Below are 21,535 nucleotides of genomic sequence, written 5' to 3'. Positions count from 1 at the left end.
TGATCTGTATTTGAATCACTAGTCATGGGGTCATTCACAAGGCATTGATGTGTTGACTTCAGTAGTTGAATATTCATAGAAATATTATTTTGTTTGTTTTTTAGAAAACTGTTTTGTCCTGTTGTTCTTGTCAACTGCAATGAGCATACCATATACAAAAAAATGCATCACAGTTTTTGGTCACAAAATATAAGAAAGATTGATGCCACATATGTTCTGATTCATGCATCTGTTTTATACATGTTTGTTCTCGAATACCAAGGTTCTGACTAGGAATAATGAGCATTGTATGTTGCATAGATGCAGTTTACAAAGCTTATAGCCTACATGCACTGGAATATGATAGTCTATGCAATGCATAATTTTCAAGTAGTGTAGTAGTGTAGTAGCCTCTACCAGTCTTCCTGATGAGAAAATTAGATTAAAAGAAATTAGTGAAACTGGGATGTCTGTGTTTTAAAACTGAAAATGTAAAACATTGTATTATGTGATGTAACATCAAAATATTTCCAATGGGTGATGGTGTGTTGTTGTTTTTTTTAATACATATTTTGAATATACAGATAATCTGTTATCTTCCTTCAAGACAAGCGACCTCGTCGGCACATTCACAATCTGTGGACCCCACCCACCCTCTCGCACAAGGACTTGGGCTTCACGTCCCATATAAGGTAATGGGCGGAGTCGTGGAGTCAAGTACCACACACTGATTGGAGAGTTGGGCTGACCTGACATTTTTTGTTACTTGGCGCTGTCTCCTATTGGTCAACAGACTTGGTCCGATTTAAGATCATTATCGTAATCAGCATACATGGTGTGAGAAGAAGAAAGCAGAAGCTAGCTAGCTAAACAAATCCAGAAACTGTCGGCGTGGTGGCAAAGCCGAACATCGGTTGGAAGAATGCTTGAAAACAAGAGAGAGAGGTTGAAAACCTTCCTCAGGAAGATAGATGAGAAGGCTATTTTCAGAATCAAGCACTTCATGAAAGAACGGTAAGAATAACTACGGTCTAAACCGCTATAGGGCTTGCCAGCCAATCAGGCTCGAGTAGCTTCTTTCACCAAAAGATGGATGTGCCGCAAAGCTAACCTGGCTATAGCCAAACGAATTACTGTTTTACAACAACCTCAATAGTTTCGTATCTGGATTGGTGTGAATTTGAAAATGGCAATATTATGGTTTTGTGTGTGAAATACTATTCATAACCATTGATCTGTTGCCAGTTGTTTAGACTTTGACGTGGAGGCCTTGCATTCTATCTCAACATTCTATTGCAAGTGGTATTTAACCACATCCATGTATTTAACCAACTAACGTTAGCTAGCAAGCCAATGGACATATCCTGTCTAGACTATCATTAATAAGTAATAATCATTTCAACAGCTTTAGTCACTTTTGGCAGTTTTAATTCAGCTCTGTTGTTAAATAATTTTCTACCAATCCTGCACTTTGGTTGGGTTTGCGGCTTGATATAATTATCTGTGTCTGGTGTCCTCACAGAGAACAGTATGAGCACGTCCTGTTATTTATATGAATACACGTAATATAGGCAACATTGTTCATTATCAGGAAAAATATCAGGTAAACGCCCATGTTCACTGAGAAACAGCAATTTACATAAAACCTATAGCCTATACTCAAATGTTTTCAAATATTTTTTTAATTATTTGAAAACATTTGAGTATAGGCTACAGGTTTTATGTAAACTGCTTTGCTTTGTTGTGGCATGCTCTTGTTCTGGTTAGTTCGTAATCCTGTTATTTCCTCTTCTGTGACATCATCCTCCAGTCTGGGATTGACACTACTATTGATGTGGCTCATCTATCACACGGATGATCCTAGTCTGAGAATACCCATCTTAGTCCGGTGTTACTTCACGGACGACGTGTGACTGTGTGCTACCGTAAGACCTTGTTACCTTTGAAAAGGCTATTTTGATCTCCCGTGGGGGTCTCCCGTGGGGGTCAGCCACAGGTGGTGTCTCTGCTGTTATTTAAATATGGCTTCATATCACCGTCAATGATCTATCCCGTAGGAGTAGTGTTTCTCTGCCCTTCCCATATCAGCTCCCTGGAAAAACTAGCAAGCAAGAAAGCTGCAGGGATTAGACCTGGCCAGCAATGTCTTCTGGCGTTAACCAGCTGTGGTATGTGGCATTTAGGGAGGGTCGCAGCCCCCTGTCGCCACACAGTGATAACGATGTCTTAAAGGGAGGAAATAGCCTAGTCCTGATAGAAATGAAAACCTGGTTGAGCTGGGAATAGACAGGGATAGGGCTGCAATTCAGGCTCCTTGCAGATGTGTAGGAAGGAGCTCTCCTGTAAGAAGCGCGATGGGGCAGGGAAGGCCTAACGTTAGGCCTAAATAATAAGTTGCAGGCCCATTGCAGGCTAAGAAGAGCAACTTAAGTAAAGGGGAGAAAGCCGCAGCCGCAGGCCCGACCCGGAGGGTTAAAGTGAAATTACGGTTTGTGGCCAAACCAGAGTTATGGTTAAAGGGGCGTGTGCAGTGTGTGGACTGGCCTCTCAGTGTTGTGCTAATGAGCACTCTCTCCAGCATGGTCCCCAAGTCAAGAAATAGCAAGTTATTTTCTTTCTTTTTAACTCTGGTACCTTTGCCCCTCACAGGGGCCTGTTAGATTCCACACGAGGCCTTTCTCCCATATGATCACTGTGCGCACGTTGTTGGTAAATGTGACGGTGGAAAGCTGTGCCCCGTTCCACCCAGTTCTAATCTGTGTTTTTGATAACGCCGCTCTACCCTGCTGACTGAAGGCATCGGGTGTGTGGATGCTTCAGACCGTGCCGATGCAGAGCAAGCACGCATGGATAACGCAGGCATAATCTCATATCGATGGATTAGGAACCATCATTACGCCAAACCGTCACACTCCAGATTCTGCAATGCCTGTTTTCTGCACAGCAGTCTCATGCATATAGGCCTTACGCCCCGTGTGAGAGCTACATGTGGATTTGCAGCTATCCCCGAGTGTGACGACTGGTTGGAAGAACCATGAGACTCCGTAAAGAAAGGCCCGCTCTGTTTCAGCCTGGCTAACATGGAGGGTCTGGACAGAGACGCCGCATGACTCTCACAAACACACACTCTTGTCACCCCAGCCTCCCACCCACAACACACACACACACACACACTTCCTGGCTGGATGCCACAAGCTGCACGTTGTTGTTTGGCCACGCTAGTGCACTGACCTGCTGCTCGACTACTCTGCTCCAAAGCTTGCTTTGACACACACACACACATCACTGCATTGATTGACGTGTCCCCTGCTGTAATTATTGTGAAAAGAATAATGAAATGAAAAGGCAGATGTGAAAAATCTCTCAGAAATACATTATTATCAAATAAAAGTACTTTTTATGAAAATAGACATGGAAATGTGTTATTGTGAAATCAGATTTTCAGAATAGTGTCGACAGTAAATACATCTTTTAAAAATGTGTATTACAAAGATATGTATTTAATATATTATTTAATATTGAGTCATTCAGCCCTCCATATTAATGAGCCTTGATCTACTGACTACAGGCTTGCTTCTTCCCTGTTTTCACTCAAGGGAAATTTTAACACTGTATTGCTGTTAGCCTCTGAACTATTTTCAATCTGAAATGGTGTGAAATCTTCACAATCTGTACTTTCCACCAGTTTTTGGGGTGCCACCATCTTCCTTTGAAGATGCGGCAACCCCAGCTTTCCTGATGTCATCTGATCTCTGTTTAGGATCAGACCCATTTGATTGGATGATAGGAAATCGGACGTTCACATGACCATACAATATTTACAACTGTCCACCAGATGGTGCATTCTTCATGCTTCACAGATTTAGCCTTTTCACTTTGCACTTGTCATGCATGCGACAGGCTTGCCTATCTGTTGGGCTAGATTATTGTGTATAGTCTAAGGTAACTATCAAATGTTGCTAGATATGGGTCCAGGACTTGTAAAGCTGGTTTGAGAAATAGTTGGCCACTATGCCTTTTAGGCCAAACCAGATGTCATGGCCAGACCCAGTCCAAAAAGACTGTGTGAGTCCCAGAGAAGGCTAGAGACTGAGGCGTGCTGTTAAGGCTACGTCATACGCTAACACAACAAACTCATTTCTGGGTCTGTGATGAGCCTCAGCCATCAACTCGTTCTCTGCTCAGCTTTAAATGTTGCTGGGTAGTGTAGTGGGTACACCTCCCCCATAAACTGTCCCCACGGCTGCTCTCCACACACTCACACACCCCATTTCTATTTACCACACACCAGAGGCCGAGTCAGCAGCCTTTAATTTGGGCTATGTGACTCCTGCTTCCGCTGACTTGAGATGATACATTACACCGTCCCAGTGCTCTTGTGTACCGGCACACTATCACTACAGTATGTTCTACACAGAGTACAAACTGGTATACTATTAATAGCTGTTTAGAACCCCGCCCCAGCCCGCGCTGTACCCAGGCTTATCCGAAGCCTGGCCTTGTCTGATACCAGGAAGAGAGGATCACAGCACCTCCGCCCAGAGATGCATCATCAGCCTCCACCCATCCCACTGTCCTAAAAACTCTGGAGGGATGATGGTTGGATTGCAAGAGCTGTCAATTATGACGCAGGCAAACATAGTTGATTCTGATTTTGGTCAAGATAGTTGGATATGGATTGAGTGGTGACATTTAGGGCTGTAACGATTACAAATTTTGCTACACGATTAATTGTCTCAGAAATAATAGCGATTAATAACACAATTGTCAAAATAATAGCTTTTTTTCTTTGTACGTTGAGTAGAGGACCTAAAGCACCTGCGTGACTTAGCATTTTTTTTCTTTTTTTTAGTAGGGTGCGCTTGCAAAGCATGCCCTGGTAGGAGGTTTCTACGTACCAGAAGGGTTCTTGAGCAATGGCGTTTTATGTTATGTTAAAAACATACAGGGGAACTACAGTAGGCCTATTCTTGCTATTGATGTGTTTTTTTTTAACACTTCAACAAAGGCCATTAGAGAGAGAGAGAGAGAGAGAGAGAAAAAACCTGGGCAGAGAGGAGGGATGAGTCCCAGCTCCCAGACCTAAGCCACTGGTTTGGTTTAGGTGCTTCATTAGGTTCTAGAAGCAAGATGGTTAACTATCTTACACAACAGCCACCATTATGAAATTGTACACTGTTAGTGTTCTGTCTAAACATTAGCAACAACAAAAAAAACATAATCACGGTTCAAAAAGATAATTGCGATTATGTCACAAAATTGCGGTTTGGCCATAATGTAATAATTGTTATAGGTCTAGTGACATTCATTGTGGAGCTCCAAAAGTAGCCAACAAACAACCATGAATAGGTCTGAATAAGTCCTAGGCCTACAGTTAAACTCATGCCCCTATAGATTTAGTACTTTTTTCAACAGGCACTATTGTCCATGTACAATGTGGTCCCCTTCTCAATACAACCTTCAAACAAAGAGGACATGCTAACCATTAGCATGGTCATTGTACCAGTTGCTACAGTAGCCATTTCTCTTGTTGTTTTTGATTGGCCTACCCTGAATAGCAGCTCAGTTTGAAGCCATTTTGGTCCCGTGAGAACAGATACCTGACCTGCCCCCCCCCCCCCCCCCAATCGCCCACCTCCTGCTGTTCCCAGTCAGCTGTTTCCAAGGTAACACAGCTGATTCCCAGTCTCTCTCGGGAGGGGGGGGGGGTCTCTGAGCCCAGCTGGCATTCCTCGCCACACACCTCTTCTCTAGCACTATCTCGTCAGGACTGCTCCTCCCAACAGCCTTTCGGTGTCGCTTTGAAGTGCAGCAGTAAAAGACCTTTACACCCTTGTTCTTCTGACTGACTTACCACCACTGGTCCAGAGTCTAGGGCAAAGATCACCACTCCCAACTAGATTTTCTCTCACATACACACACAAACGCACACGACGGCGTACCAAGGAGCATTCAGGACAAGCTTGGCCGGTCATGGAGAGAGGAAAGAGCTGGTTGGACCATCAGGACGCTGCAGAGCCTCCCCGTGCTGGGGGCGGAGGGAGGTAGGCCTGCTGAATCCCTCTAATCACTAATACCCTCAGCGTGCTTTCTCCAACCGCACCGTCGACCTCTATCCCAGTGCAGAATCAATCCAGGTGTGGGCTACTGTAGGTTTGCCTGACTAGAGGTGTAGACTTTAGGCTAGCTATTGATGTAGATTTAGTTGATATACTGTACTACACAATATCAGGGCTTAAAGTTCTACGGCACGGTGCCGGAATTCCGGCGCAGGAATATTCTGGTGCAGGATTTTTTTTTTCCGTCGTTGTAAAGCAAAGCGAAGGGGTAGTTCCAACTACCAATGGTATAATCGCATTACTCAAGGTAACGAAGGAGTTCTAGCCAATCAGAGGCAGAGTAGGGCGGGCCTTAAACATGTTTTCGTAGTCTCTCATTCAGTCAGGTTCATGGATGTATTAATAGAACTGGATACAGCCACTCCATTCACTGACCGCTATCAACAATGAAGCCCTATTGAACCGCGCCATCTTGGCAAATTTGTAGTCATTTGACTATTTCCGGTGACTTTTGTACTTGCGCAGTTGTGCTTTTCTGGCCTTCCGGTGACTTTTGTACTTGCGCAGTTGAGCTTTTCTGTCCGACGCGCGTCCACGAAAAAGTTCACCTTTATGTGAAATGTAGACGCACGTTCCCGGCTCTCTCGGCTCTCCCCGCTTTGATTTAGCAATGAAAACCGGCTTGCATATTAACCTGTTTTTGTCAAATATATCCATTGGAGAAATTATTTTTTCATCCAGGCATTTTAGTTTTAACAGGTTAAATATAACTGAACATGTTTTGTTTGCTAGTAGATGTATTCATTCCGTTCGCGATAACGTTATTGCAGCCAGGCTAAATTCCTCCAGGGAGCCAGTGACCGGCGAGTTGAAGAGCTTCACTCCCCGCCAGCAGGAGCTTTGGCCGCTGCTACCGCATCTCGGATAACCCGCTGAGTTCGTGGCTGCTATTTCACATTCGCCCTTGATCAATCGAATCTTATCTCCGTATAAATACACATTAAGCCTATATCGCCTTATTCACCACAAAATATGTTTCAATCTGAGGTTATTTTCATAGATAGATTTTGCCTAATTTTTGATAATTTACTGCCATGCAGGCCGTCTGCGCTGTCCCCAGCACCACCTTGACAGAGGAAGTTTGAAATGTCTAAATATTCCCAAGCATGTATTTCCATTTGTAAATCACATTAGCTGACCTGCCCGGACAACTGCATCTCATCCGATAAACATAGCCTATGAACAATACATCCATGATGGCAAGCCAGAAACGCAGACACAAGTTCAAGTACCACAAATAAAGGTAGCCTATTAATTCTAACATCAACGGGGTCCCGGCTAAAGTCTTTTAATACCATCCATCGTCATCCGCTTATCCGGGGTCGGGTCGCGGAGGCAGCAGCTCCAGCAGGGGGCCCCAGACATCCCTTTCCCTAGCAGCATCAACCAGCTCTGCCTGGGGAATCTTTAGCCGTTCATAGGCCAGTGCGGATGTTTAATCAAATGTGTTAATGAAAATGACCACAAAAAAGGAGAGTAGTCAAAGCACACCGCTCAAAAAGGGCTTAATACATACAACAAACTGATAAGGCTAATCATTTTTTAATGAAAATGACCACAAGACAACCTCTTGTGCATAGTTGAAATGGTAGTGGGATACGGTGATAAACTGGAATGATCATTTGACAGCAATTATTAGCCTTTTCCAGGAATGGACAGAAATGGGATATTTTTAGAATAACAGTAATTTATTCACATACAATGGAAAGGAGTTGATGTGTAGGCATAAAGATGAAACGATACACTGAGTTTGGGTGTTTTCAGTCAACGTTGGCGTTGACCGCTTCTAGCTATCGAATGGCCGACTGGTGTAAGATGGATAGCCTAACGTTAGAGAGATAAATGTAGGCTATGGTTATGTTAATAAAGCTAACAATGATGTTGTAACATGCATGCAGCACTGCCGATCTGATCTGAACGATTGATTCATTATTACCATGGATCGGTATTGGGATTGATCAAGGGCGAATGTGAAATAGCAGCCACGAACTCAGCGGGTTATCCGAGATGCGGTAGCAGCGGCCAAAGCTCCTGCTGGCGGGGAGTGAAGCTCTTCAACTCGCCGGTCACTGGCTCCCTGGAGGAATTTAGCCTGGCTGCAATAACGTTATCGCGAACGGAATGAATACATCTACTAGCAAACAAAACATGTTCAGTTATATTTAACCTGTTAAAACTAAGATGCCTGGATGAAAAAATAATTTCTCCAATGGATATATTTGACAAAAACAGTTTAATATGCAAGCCGGTTTTCATTGCTAAATCAAAGCGGGGAGAGCCGAGAACATGCGTCTACATTTCACATAAAGGTGAACTTTTTCGTGGACGCGCGTCGGACAGAAAAGCTCAACTGCGCAAGTACAAAAGTCACCGGTAATAGCAAAATGACTACAAATCTAGCCAAGATGGCGCGGTTCAATAGGCCTTCACTTAGATTTCGAATCCTGGGGGCTTGGGTCAGGTTAGACAACGCGCGACACTCGAGGAAGCTCCGAGTTGACATTAGCAAATATTCTCTATATAAAATCTCTGACGTTGGCTAGCAGCTAGCTCAGGAGGATGGATGCCAGGGCCCTGTACTATGAAACAGGATTACGGGGTTAGTGCGATAACTTCAGGTTCAAGGCTGGTTTATCCGTACCACGAAGGTGGTTCACTTTTCACCGTGCTTTATCGACACGGTAATTTATGCTGCCGAGCTAACCTGCACCGGGGCAGGTTAAATTCCAGATTAAGGATCAAAACGTATGAAGCACTGCCCGCTGACCGATCGATTCACTTGGAAAAAGGCATATGGACGTTAAGATTCTATATCGAACTTCAGTGTGCGATATACTATGATGCACACTGAAGTACGATGCAACTCCAGTCTAGGGGTGGCAGCTGAAATAATAAGATATATTGATATAGGCTACAATTGCTTTACCCCCGCCCCCCCCCCCCCCCCCCCCCGCTCTCAAAAAAAAAAAATTCAGGCACATGATTTTTTCCTGCATTAAGCCCTGCAATATACCTTAGACTTAGTCTAGCCTACATATTTGTGTTTATAGTAGGCCTGATCCTCCATGTTGAACACCGTGTGTAGGACCATCTATCTGTGGGGAATGACTGTACTGTACCTCCATGCCTGACCTGTTGTGATGCTTGTTATCAGTGAGGCCATTGGAAGACATGTTCTGTTTATCAGTCTAAACCATAGTAGAAGTAGAAGACCAGAGTCCAGCGACGGCACACTGCAGTACAAATACAGATAAACAGATTACATACTAACCTAAACTCATCTCTGTCTCTATGATGCGATAACGCTATCGAGAAGCAATCGAGGCCTCCAAGCAATATTCTGCGGATGTGTCTGCATCTTTCTTAATATGTTTTTTCCCAACCGCAATGTAATGTTGGCTGTGCGTGAGCGAGTCAGGTGGCGAGAACAGAGCGGAACTCCTCTCCCTTCCCAGCACAGAGGAAGTGGGGCAAGGTTCAAGGCCTCTGCCCTGCCAAAAGATATCTGCTTCAGACCACTTCCTTGTTTGTTGAATAGGTGTGGGGACTTTGACTGCAACAAAACCGCTGCTCAGCCAGGCTACAGTATATCCCTACTAGAAGGGACAGACCATGACATTCAGTTTTTTTTATTTTTTTTTATTTGCTGAATAGTCAACCTGTGGAAACGGTAATCTTTACTGGCGCTGAGCATGCTATTGAGCCAATGGTTCTGTCCTTGAACTGTTCTAGGATTGTGATGTACTTCTTTAGTAGTTGTAAAACGTTTCTGGGCCGAGCGCCCACTGAAACTTGGGTTGTTTGCCATGTATTTTGATTCTATTAGTAAGCAACAATATAACTATATTTCTTTTGAGTACTCAATTGAAAAATGATCGATTTAGGCCATTTCTGGCACCATCCCAAAGCAGGCGCTTTATTGAGAGAGGGGTCCATAACGCTCTCCTGGTCAGATGCCAAGGAGCAGCCTGGCGGAGAGCTGCTAGCCCACGCTATCTTTCGTGTATCTCTTCCAAACGGCACAGCCAGCAGAACTGTATGGCTGGCCGACAGCCCAGCCCTGCGAGAGCGCGCGCGCGCACACACAGTTTGAATCATGCACTTACCATCCTCTTGTTCAGAAACTAGCTGAATCTTAATTGGCCCCTCTGGTTACAGGAACACGCACAGGACCTGTTATGGCAGATTTTCCTACCTTTCCTCATCATAAAGGAAATGACAACCACAACAACAATCTACCACTCTTAAGACATTCTCGGATGTAAGAAGTGTGACCTGATAGAATGTGACACATATGACGGGAGGAATTTGATTTGCAGAGCGACCGTGGGATCTAGTTAGCTAGAGGTGTTCAAGCCCACTGACTGTATGGTGGCCTATAGGCCTTATTAAGCTTCAAATGTCTTTTTGCCCATCTCACAACAGGCTACAGAAATCAGTTGATGCTCTCAAAATGAGTATGAGGTGAGCACTGAGGTGATGAAAGGGAAGGAAGGTGAAAGGGACTTTCAAAAGTTCTCAACTGCCTCTTCATGGTTTCACACCCCTTCTAGGTTATTGTGACGCAAAGATCATATTTTATTGTGACAGGAAACTTGTGGCTTCGTGTTTGCATATCGTGAAAGACAGTAAACCTAAACCAAGACATGCCCCCACTCTGGAGACTTTTACAATGGACGAGACGCGCACATAAATCAGTCATTGTCTGCAGTGATGTGACTTGGTGACCGGTGAAGTAACTATCGAGCACCGTGTGTGATGTATGGGCTCCGTGTTTCTCCGTTGAACTTTACTCCCATTTCTCAGCCATTATTACAAAGCGATGAAACACCTGCTTCTTATCAGAGAGCTTGCTTGCTTGGCCTATTTGATATGACGTGAGCTGATTGTGATGGTGTTTTGTATTAAAAAGGCAAACAAAGTGGTGTACTCGGGTAAAAACACTGACAGGTTTGCGTGGCTTTAAAGGGACTTCACCAAATCGAATAGATTTTTATTCATATAGCACACTTCCTACACAAGCAGCACAATGTGCTTCACCAAAGATGCCTCAATAATTGCTCTGACTGGATTATGAGCTGGGGCGTGCACACGGAGTGAGAAAGAGTGTTATTAAAAATGCTTTGCATTTTGCAGTCTAAAAGCTTTGAAACATTTCAAGACGCCATAGGTCCAGAGTTACAGTTTATCCTGAGACATGATGAAGAGGATTTTGGACGGCCCAGAGCCGAGTCTCTGATTCTGTGGTCTTTGTCCATCCATGGGCGGCCATGCCTTTGTCGGGAGGGTTGGCTGACGCTGGCGTGTCAGAGACGGGCGCCGTACGGCGCTGCAGCGCTGGTCTCTGGAGGAACAGAGCATGAAGGAGGAGGAGGCGGGGGGGGGGGGTCAGCTGTGGGCACCATGAGTCTGTTCTCCTGCACTCGGGAAGTTCTCCACGAACAGCTCCTAGTGAAGTGACTGTGATCGGAGATGTTTGTCGCGATACTTTTGATTTAATATTGCTTCTGGAGCTCATTACGCATTCTCCCTGGCATAGTTTGCATGACAGTTTCCATTTGTCATTTGGAGGATTGTGGGAGGGAAGGGTGCTGTTCTGTTGTGCATCGCCCTACTAGCCTAATAACCTACAGAGCCTGGATTCAAAGCCTGGGGAAAGGGGTTCGAGTTCCACTCTTTTTGTCAAGGCTTGATCAGCTTGTTTGAGCAGCTTTCTGGAATCGCTTGACATTGCACACTCTTTAAACTCTGCCCGCCCTGTTCTGCAATTATCCTAATCCGCAAACAAGACAAAGTGTTTCTTCGCTTCAGAATACTTTTTTACTTTGCTTTTCTGCTAATGGTTAATGGGAGGTTTTGTTTAGATGATGGGCAGGGCTAGTCTTACATGTCTCTGCAGTGTGTGTGTGTGTGTGTGTGTCTGCTCTGGAGGCGTGGTGAGCTGTACGTCACCCTCGACGAGGTGTCACACCATTACAACACAAAGGCACTTCCTTCTGCCAATGGCATTCAAGCTTTCACTGGAAGGATGTGGTCGGAACTAGTGCAGTCAATCCAGTAATGTCGAGGAGGGCAGACGATTTTGAAGAAGACTTCTTTGGGATTTAAAAAAGAATCATCTTTTTGTCATGGCGAATATAATGGCTTGAGACTAACTTTAGTGATTTTAGCATTTAACTACATAAGTGTTTTTGTTTTGTAAAAAAAAAAAAAAAGCCCAGATATGAATAGGTACATGAGTTTTCGGTCATCCAGGAGAGAGCATTTTAACTGGTAAGGCGGCACCTATACTCTGACAGACAGCAGTTTGCTGTTAGGATTTGGTTTTCAGGTAAAGTTGTTCTACCGTTCTGGTACAGTACATTTTTCAGAATGCTACAATCTGTTAAGGCTTGGGACCTGTATTGGACCATGGACTATATAGGCTGTGTTTGATACCTGTTGTCTACTTTTACAGCCTACTTCCATGTCTACTGTGTTTGTGTCAGCCAAGTCAGAAAAATCATAGAAAAGACCTTTTCTTTGCACTTCACATGCTTGGCCAGCTGTCCGCTGCTCGTCTGTTCTGATGTAGGCTACAGTGTGACTCAGACCTCCCGTGTACAACTCATAAAACAGGCCAGAGGTGTCATTTACAGCGTCACAGGATAAGCGTTGACGCAACGTTGGAACAATTAGGCTAGCTGCTCGGGGAAAAAGGGTCACCTTTTCCCGCATATCATAAAGATGAGCCTCCGCCCCTCCGGCTGACCTTTCATGTGTGTTCTGGAGTAGAGACACCTGAGGGATGAGAAGATGCCCTCTAGCACTGCACCTGCTCCGCATAGTTTCCATACACGGATGTTTCGTGGTTTGCAATAGGACGCTCGGGTTGCCTGAGTGACTTTGCTGAATTTCCATAAGACAATGAATGGTGACTGACTGTGGACTGTCTGGTTTTCAGCTACCCCGTGGACAATGGAGGACTGCCCACCAAGGTGAAGAAGGGCAAGAGCCTCAGTAAGAAGAAGGTGGAGCCCAGGAAAGCCTACAGTCTGGACGAGGCCCAGCTGGAGCTCCAGCAGCAGCAGAAGACCCTCACCAGACAAGCGCCTGTCAGGTACATGGAGACATTCACATGGACTGTATGTTCTCATAGTGTGTGTGTGTGTGTGTGTGTGTGTGTGTGTGTGTGTGTGTGTGTGTGTGTGTGCACTCTCTCACACAATGCATGAAGACATTTACATTCTGCACACACAATGCTCAATGAAACAAGCAACGTATAACCTCAAAATATACACACACAGAATCAAAGTACACACACACACACAGACCTTGTTTAGTCTTTGTAGAGATGTCTTTCACGCTCAGGTGAATGTGTATCTGCTCACCCTCACACACTCTCCAGAGGGAACGTCTGGCCTCACACTCCTGCTATTTACGTCCACAGGTCTCAGACGTTCGACAGCGACAGAGGCTCCGAGAAGACCGAGGGAACTGGCTCACAGAGTGTAAGTCTGTCTGTCTGTCTGTCTGTCTGTCTGTCTGAAGAGCACAAGGAATAACTCTCATCAATTGGCTTGCTCTCTGTGTCAATAAGTAGTTGTGTTGTTCATGGTGGATTTGTCTCTCTCTTTTTCTACAGAGTTTTATTAAGCACAACAAGACATTCCACAAGTTGTTTCCAGACATTCCCGAGAGTGAAGACTTGCTTCATGGTAAGTTCAACAACAAGAAATGTGAATTTTTGGACTCTTAATATAACGACTTGTCGTCATGGCTCACGTCCCTGCCCTCTCCTCTGCCTTCCCAGCATACATCTGTGCCCTGCACAAGGAGGTGCCCTACCACGGCAGGCTCTACATCACCGAGAGCAACGCCTGCTTCTACTCGTCCGTGCTGCTCAAGGACACCAAGGTATCCGTACACTGACACCCTTCTGCGCAGGCGCTCGCCTGATGGGGGAGGGCGTTGTTTACCAAGGAAAACCCAGAACTCACAAAGGAGTAGTTTTCTCTTTATTGTATGAGCGCTGTTGATCCATTTGTGATTTTATTTTTTATCCAAAGCTTCTCAAAAGGAAGTCATTTGATGGATAGCAAGTTACAGAATATGAAGATTTTTTGTTTTAATGCATGTACTTGGTGATGACACTTAGTTTGACCAGGAGGTGTACCCTCTTCCCCGTGTGTGCGTGTCTAGGTGGTGATCCCAGTGAGCAGCATTCACATCCTGAAGAAGCAGAACACAGCCCTGCTGGTGCCCAACGCCTTGTCCATCCGCACCATCCAGGGAGACAAGGTCAGTACCAACAGAAGACTGGCATGGACCGGGATGAAGAACTTGGACAACTTGAATGTCCTCAAGGGGGCAATTTGTTGTACCACACACAAAAAATGACGGTAATCCAAAATCATATAGCAGCCATCAATGGTATCATCACAGTTCAGTTCATCCAAATCCCCCAAAATCAGTGATTTTGGATTACCGTCGTTTTTTGTTTGAGAGTTTGTGTCTGTTTTTAATGTGTGCTGTACACGTGTCATTAATGTGTGCTGTACAAAAATCGCCTCCTTGCGAATAAACCATCTCTTCTTCTGAAGGACATGCCGATGGGTTGCGTAACATGTTGACCGATGCTAGATGTAACTTGATTAACGACCATCCTATTGGATGGCGGAGGAGTTGTCATCTTGGCGTCCTCTGTAGGTCATAGTTGGCCCCCGGGGTGGATTCATGAAGTCGCACCGTGGCATATCCTGTGTCGCCAAGCTAAAACGTCTCCTCTTTCCCACGCTGTAGTTCCTGTTTGGGTCCCTGCGGAACCGAGAGGCGTGCTACCAGCTCCTGCGCTCGCTGTGTCCTCAGCTGGAGGTGGGTGGGTCAGACGCACAGGAGTAGCTCTTAGTACTGAGGATGAATATTTTCAGCAGGTCCTTTCACGTCACCTGTAAACATTTAATAATTCATTGTGCAGAGGTTTTGAAGACACGGTCATATGATGTACCAGTCGCTGACTTTGCATGAACGACAATACTTTGTCATTAGGGTTAGGGTTACTTTGTCACTATTATAAAGCAATACATGGCACGTAAGGGTGTTGGTTGTAAAGCAAAGATGTCTTAAGTGTCCATCTCTCTGCCCCCCATGTAGGATAGAAGCACCAACAGCAGCCCCATCTTCTCTTCGGCAGAGAACAGTTTTGACCGCATCAAACTGGTGGTAAGATACCATCCCTTTTATGTGATTGCATCATTTTATATGAAGATTTGTGAGATTGGGACAAACCTCATACAGGTGCATCTCAGAAAATTAGAATATCGATAAAAAGTCCATTATTTTCCGTAATTCCAACGGTGACATTTTCATGTATTCTAGATCCATTACACAAAGTGAAATATTTCAAGCCTCTTTTGTTTTAATCTTTATGATCAGTATGTTCATTTATACACTCAATACTTGGTGGGGGCTCCAAAACTGCTGCATCAACATGGAGTGTGGCATGGAGGCAATCGGCCTTGAAATATTTCACTACATGTGTAATTCATCTGTAATATATGAAAGTTTAACTTTTTGAGTTAAATTACGGAAAAGAATGAACTTTCCACAATATCAAAATTTTCTGCGATGCACCAGAGACGACGCCTTCCATTCATGATAAGGCACAACCATGCGCTGAATGTCGGTGGTGAGGTTTGGTTGATAGTCTTTGTTATGGAGTTGGTTTTAAATCCAGGTGCCTTTTGTTCTCCCATCCCACCCCAGAACTCCAGCCAGTCCAGTCTGGAAGACGGCTTCGAGCAGCTGGACGGCTCGGTCTCCAGCCTCCTCCAAGACACACCTCCACCCCAACCACACACCGGTGAGGCCCACGAACCTCCTCAGCTAGAGCCAGGCTGAACACAACCTCCTACCTAGACCTGGAACTTAAACCAGACATTGAGATACCAAATCATGTTTTATGTTCGTCTAACTGGAAGGTAAACGGCAAAGTCTAGTTTGAAAGTGCCTATATTTTGGTTTTACGGTTCGTTTTAGTGCCACAATCAGCAGTGTAGCGTTATCTGGTGTTGTGTTCCCAGCAGCCACAGACAAAGTCCAAGGTGAAGTTAGTAACAGTCTTCTAACCTGGATTTTTTTCCCCTCTCTTCTTCTATTTATTTAAGACCCTATGCCTAACGGGGACAGCGCCACCTACAGGAGTACACACTCACAACAGAGTGACAGCTCTTGGGAGGACATCTCAGGTAAACACAAACTCGCTCGCCTGTACACGCCCACACGCTCGCGCACATATCTTAAGGCAAAGAACACCAGTTTACATGTAAAGACCGGAATGACTAGTAACCATCATCCAGTGTGTATAATTACGGGTTGCCACTCTCCCAGGTGCCTCCTGGGTGTCGTGTGTGACGGAGAAGGCCCGCTCCTTCCTCATCCAGAGGGAGGCCAGCACCCTCAACACCCTCCTCTTCATCTACCTAATACTGTAAGTCCTGGTAGCTCCTACATATGTGACCGCCACTGGAGGTTTAGTCCTGATGTAGGGCAAGGTCATTTTTCTTTTTTTACAGATTATGAAAGTGTAAATTGTAAGCTTTCAAATGATGTGCCATGCATTGAAATCTGCACATTTCAAGAAGATAATGCTTCAGTGAATGTCAGTACCTGAAATCACTAAGCAGAGAAAAAGGGCTTCAAAGATTCAGAGCTGTTCACACTTCTCACATGGACTTTGACGTCAAAATATGACACTCCGAAAACTATTGTTTGTTATATTGAGTGGGTTCCTCGCAACTTCAATTTTCATAATATGAAAGGAAAAAGAAGACGGTAAAGAAAACATATTTTTCCCTCTAGCACATTTTGAGGACTGCCTGCATCAGGTCCAAACCTCCAGTGGTGGTGACATATTTATTACCTTATACTCCCTACCGCCACACTCTTGTATAGTGCCATTTCTCCCATTTCCACCTACTCCCAGCCCCACTAGATGGCATTCAATCCACCCTGTTACTTTGTGATACCAGACCTTATCCAGGAGGCTCTGTCTTATTGGTCGATGCCTCTCTGGGGGCCCTATAATGTACTGTAACGCCTGGCTATTATCTGCTCCAAGCAGCGAGTGCGTACACGTCCGACATTTCCCATCTACAGAGGTGCTGTGATGGGAGATTGTGGAGATTACGGAAACAGGACAGCCGCCTTGGATGCAGCTCTTCCAGCTGTAATATCAAATTCAGCACGGAGGAATGTTCTCTTCTGAAGATAACGGAAAGAGCACTCCTCCAGCAACAGGCGTCAATCTGGCCGTTGAATAAGAGACGCGTGTTCTGCTGAAAGGCCACAGCCTAAGAATGCATTTGTGTGGGAGTTGACATTGTGTGTGTGTGTGTCTTCAGGGTGGTACTCCTCCTGTTGTCCTCCGGGTACATCGGCCTCCGCATCGTGGCTCTGGAGGAACAGCTGACCTTGCTAGGCGCCCTCCCTGAATTCTCACTACAGACTGGGTAAGAACATGAACACACACTCCATGACCAGCAACTGTATGGCTAGAAGGTATAGCTTTTTATTGTAAGATTATAAGCCAAGTGACTATTTCAAGAAAACAAATGCTTTATCCGTATTATTGTGCTAGAGTTCTGTGTAGGTGTTAATTCAGACAGCTTTAGTAATATAAGGCATGGTTCGTATCACTGGCACCCTTTGTGATGTGGTTACTGTTGTGCAATTTCTCTCACCTACTAATCAAACAGGCTGGCTAATCCAATTCCTGTAAGAGGAATCTTGTTAGGGTTGGGCCCATTTTCATGTTCTCCTTTCTCTCTCTCTCTCTCCTCCCCCCCCCTTTTCTACATAGGTACAAAGAAACATAACCCAATTGGGCGAAGGAGAGATTGGTTGACTCATGATTGGAGGATGTGACAGTATGGCGCCAGCTCAAGATCTAACCAATAAGATCGATGGGAAAAGATGGCGTTTTCGTCCTCTTCCTAGAAGAACCTAGCGGAAGAATTTCAACCCGTTTAGACTGTTCCCAGGATGGCCCATGCAGATGCATGCAAGGCCTACAGGAGCATCGTCCATGTGCAATTTCAGAGACACTTGAAGGGTTATACGTCGGAGAGCAGTAAACGACAAGGCTGCCATGACTAACAGAACAGAGCCGTGCCAACACTCACTCTCGCACACCGCCAGGTTGCAGTGTGTTACTGTGGTTCAAACCAAAGCCAACTCGCTCGACCAGAAACCCAAATGGAACAGTACACTAGCTGTAGAGTCTATCTGCTCTTCTACTGACAAGCTATTGGGTTTCCAGAACCTTCTGTGTATTAATCGGTCCGTCATCAAGTGTTCGCTTTCTCCAACTTTGACACGTATATACTGTAGCAGTTGTGCTATTCAGAGCCAAAGATGCACCAAGTATATATCTGTAACTTGAGTGCACAGGGATTAGTTTCAAAATGATCTATCACATTTCATCAGGGTCTCTACAAACCTGTCTGTATTCTATTCTTCCACTAAGCCACTATTGGGGTTCTATTCTGAATTATTATTTTCACCATAATCAGCTGTGGGTTGAAATTGTAACCATTATCAGTCTTCAGATCAGCCGGCAAGGCAGCCATTTTGATCTCCTCCCCTGAAGGTCTCTCCCTTTCTCTTCTTGAATCGTCAACAATCCATAGCAGTATTACTATTAATCTTGGCATTCGCATGATTTAAACCTGTTTAATGATCAATGCTCAGAGGTCCTCCAGTCTCACTGGATGCATGTATGCATCTTCAATGCACAACTAAAACCAGTACGATCAGGTGATCAGAGCATTGTTTTGTAGACAATTCTTTTTATACATGTGTTTTTCTACTGCTTTGGTAGTCAAAGTAGTTTTGATACATAAATACTGTTGTCTCGTTCAAATTGATATTTCTCAGTGACTCGTACTGTATACGAGAAATTGTGTTTAAGAAAAGAAAAGACGAGGACAAAATGGTGTTCCCAGACATTTCAGGACTGTCCAGTTGAGACCAGGTAGCACCAATACTGTATTGTACTGTATGCACATGATGCATGTGTCAACAACAACTGATAGTTGACTGATTCTATATGCATACTCCTACAAGTCACCTTGGGAGAATTAACAACTTTAAAGCTAGCAACTATCAAGCCACATGGTTACTGAGGTCCTGGGTTTCAACAGCTTCAAAGTGGTAGTGCAAAAAAGAAAAATTCAATATGCAACAAGGAATATGCATGGGGAAAAAATGCAATTTGTTTTTTTGTCTGATGTTTGTGGGAGGAAATTGAGTGAGAGCACTTTAGAAGATGTGTTGTATCTGTGTGAATCCAAAGACATCATATTGACTGGAAGCAAGTGTTCAATGGTGCTAAGACCTTTGTATTTTCACTCAGGGTGGCGGGCGCAACCTGCCAAGGTTTAGGTTCACTGCTTTTCCTTTGTCATTTCAAATCTAATGCTTTGCGGATCCTCATGAATGCAGTTTTCAGACAAATGTGCTCTCCACTTTTCAGAGAAAATTAATAACTTTGCATACAGTCAGTCTCTGTTGGTCATAACTGCATACAGCATTGTGGAATGCTTGTTTCCTTCTTGTGACCTTTTCAACCAACATAATCACACATCAACCATCTTTCAACACCTGTCTTGTTGGCTTCAACTTTGCTCTGTCGTGGACTCACTTTTGGTGAGACATTAGTGTTCATGTTCAGTCTGTCCGTCTTAGGTTGTATGGGTAATTGTGTTCAAATGTTCTAAAGCGCTAAAAGGTTTTTGGCCGACATGCCATAAAGCGGTACGGTCAGTCACTGTCTTTCTCTATCAGGGAGACGCGAATCCTTATATTATTCAATAACGAGCGCAATGCAAGAATCTACAAGAGCGCAGTATTTGTGTGGTTTTGCACTATTACAAATGTTGTAAATAATTTTTTGTACATCAATTATGTCCTTAATTCTACTATGGTCATATTCTATTTATTTGCATTCTGTGTAATTCAAAGTAGTCTCTGTGAGACTGGCTTTGGTATTGTTCAAAAGTAAATTGATTGTTGCAAGAAGTACATCATGCATTCATTGTTTTCTTTGCTTGTTTATTTTGCTGGGAGGAGAAAGAACTCTTATGGCATAAGCAAAGCTGTTAAAAATAAAAAATTATGTTTTGTTCCCATGGGATCTCTCCCGTCTGTCTGAAAAAAGAGGGCAGAGAGGAGGGGAAGAAAGGTTGTGGCTAAAGTTAGGAATCAAACAGGCTCGTGCTCAACCGGGGATCGAACCCATGATCTTCCATATGGGAGTCGGGCACTTCATCCACTTCACTACGGAGGAACTTGAAAGCGGGACGTCATAGTGTATTTATTTTGCTGTGCTGGGGCCACTGCCTCTTGTGGTGACATGCAGATCAACAACGGGACTGAGGGAAAGAGGGGAGAGAGGGAGTGACAATCTGACAAATGCTATCTATGGTGCGCTGGCTTACAGCCACGCACAAAAACATCCAGTGAGCAGCAGGTCAGTGAAAACGCCTTATTAATGAGAGATGTTTATACCAGCGGTGTGCAGAAGGCACCTGTTCTGGAGGTCCTACCAGGTACTAAATGGGGGTTCCGAATACAGTTGCCACCGAGTGTATATTTGTTGAGAAATATACTCTTAATGAGGTCTGTGTCAGCTTCTGTTCAACTGAGATTACAGTGTTTGTGTGCAGACAAAGCTTATAGTTCAGGGGTCAGCAAAAGAGCTGTCAAAAGAGCCATTGTTGGCCAAAATCTGACTAGAGACGTGAAACATATTTGAGCCTTAGAATGAGCGCAATTCTACTTATTTGTTTCAGGCTTGATGGTACCCACCCAGATGGGACACATTAAGGCAGGGGGTTGGGGGGGGGGGGGGGTCCTTCCCCAGGACATTTTGAGCATCAAACACTTCATGTCCTGCATTCTGGTGAATTTCTATGCAGTCTGCTGATAGCTACAGTAGCTAGTTAACTAACTTGAATGCCAACATGACCATTTATTTTAGTAATACATTAATGTAATTAATAGTAAAATATTTATTTAGTTATTCATTTCCATATAACCACTGGAGAGAGACACGTCCGTCACACCTACAACACACAGGATGAGAGAGAGACGTTTTATCTCATGTAAGCTGTTGTTACGGACTTGTATGTTTTGTGGTGTCCTGTGTCTGTTTTTGTTTTGCTTCTGTCTGTCTCCCCCTAGGTGCTGTGGTGTGCATGTGGGCCCTCCCCTGTCACTCATTATTGGGTCCTGTCAATCATCGTTGTACTGTCAGTCCCTCACCTGTGTTCAATCACCACCATGGTCCAACCCCAAGAAGATCTGTCTCCTACTTAATGTGTGTTGGGTCATGTGTGGAGAGTGGGGAAAGGGGTGGTATTGTTTGATGCTCTAGGTAAGATGCCCTGGGGTAAACA

General features: G+C 44.5%; 1 protein-coding gene across 2 annotated transcripts; it reads left to right on the top strand.

Moving 5' to 3' along the window:
- The first annotated feature begins 863 nt into the window (after positions 1-863).
- LOC311307451 (GRAM domain-containing protein 2B) lies at positions 864-20,001 on the top strand. Of its 2 annotated transcripts, none has more exons than XM_084436251.1 (13): positions 864-993; positions 13,042-13,197; positions 13,528-13,588; positions 13,723-13,795; positions 13,891-13,994; positions 14,280-14,378; positions 14,880-14,951; positions 15,231-15,299; positions 15,843-15,939; positions 16,244-16,324; positions 16,467-16,566; positions 17,480-17,587; positions 17,938-20,001. In XM_084436251.1, exons 1-13 carry the CDS (start codon positions 902-904, stop codon positions 17,951-17,953), a joined length of 1,128 nt encoding a protein of 375 aa, XP_084292377.1. In that variant the 5' UTR covers positions 864-901; the 3' UTR covers positions 17,954-20,001. The 2 variants fall into 2 exon arrangements, with proteins under 2 accessions (XP_084292377.1, XP_084292378.1); XM_084436252.1 differs by lacking the exon at positions 864-993 and adding an exon at positions 5,905-6,023.
- Positions 20,002-21,535: the final 1,534 nt, after the last annotated feature.

Source organism: Borostomias antarcticus (genome assembly GCF_949987555.1).
Source record: "Borostomias antarcticus genome assembly, chromosome: 3".
Classification (NCBI taxonomy): Eukaryota; Metazoa; Chordata; class Actinopteri; order Stomiiformes; family Stomiidae; genus Borostomias; species Borostomias antarcticus.
This window is presented reverse-complemented; position numbering and strand designations above follow the sequence as displayed.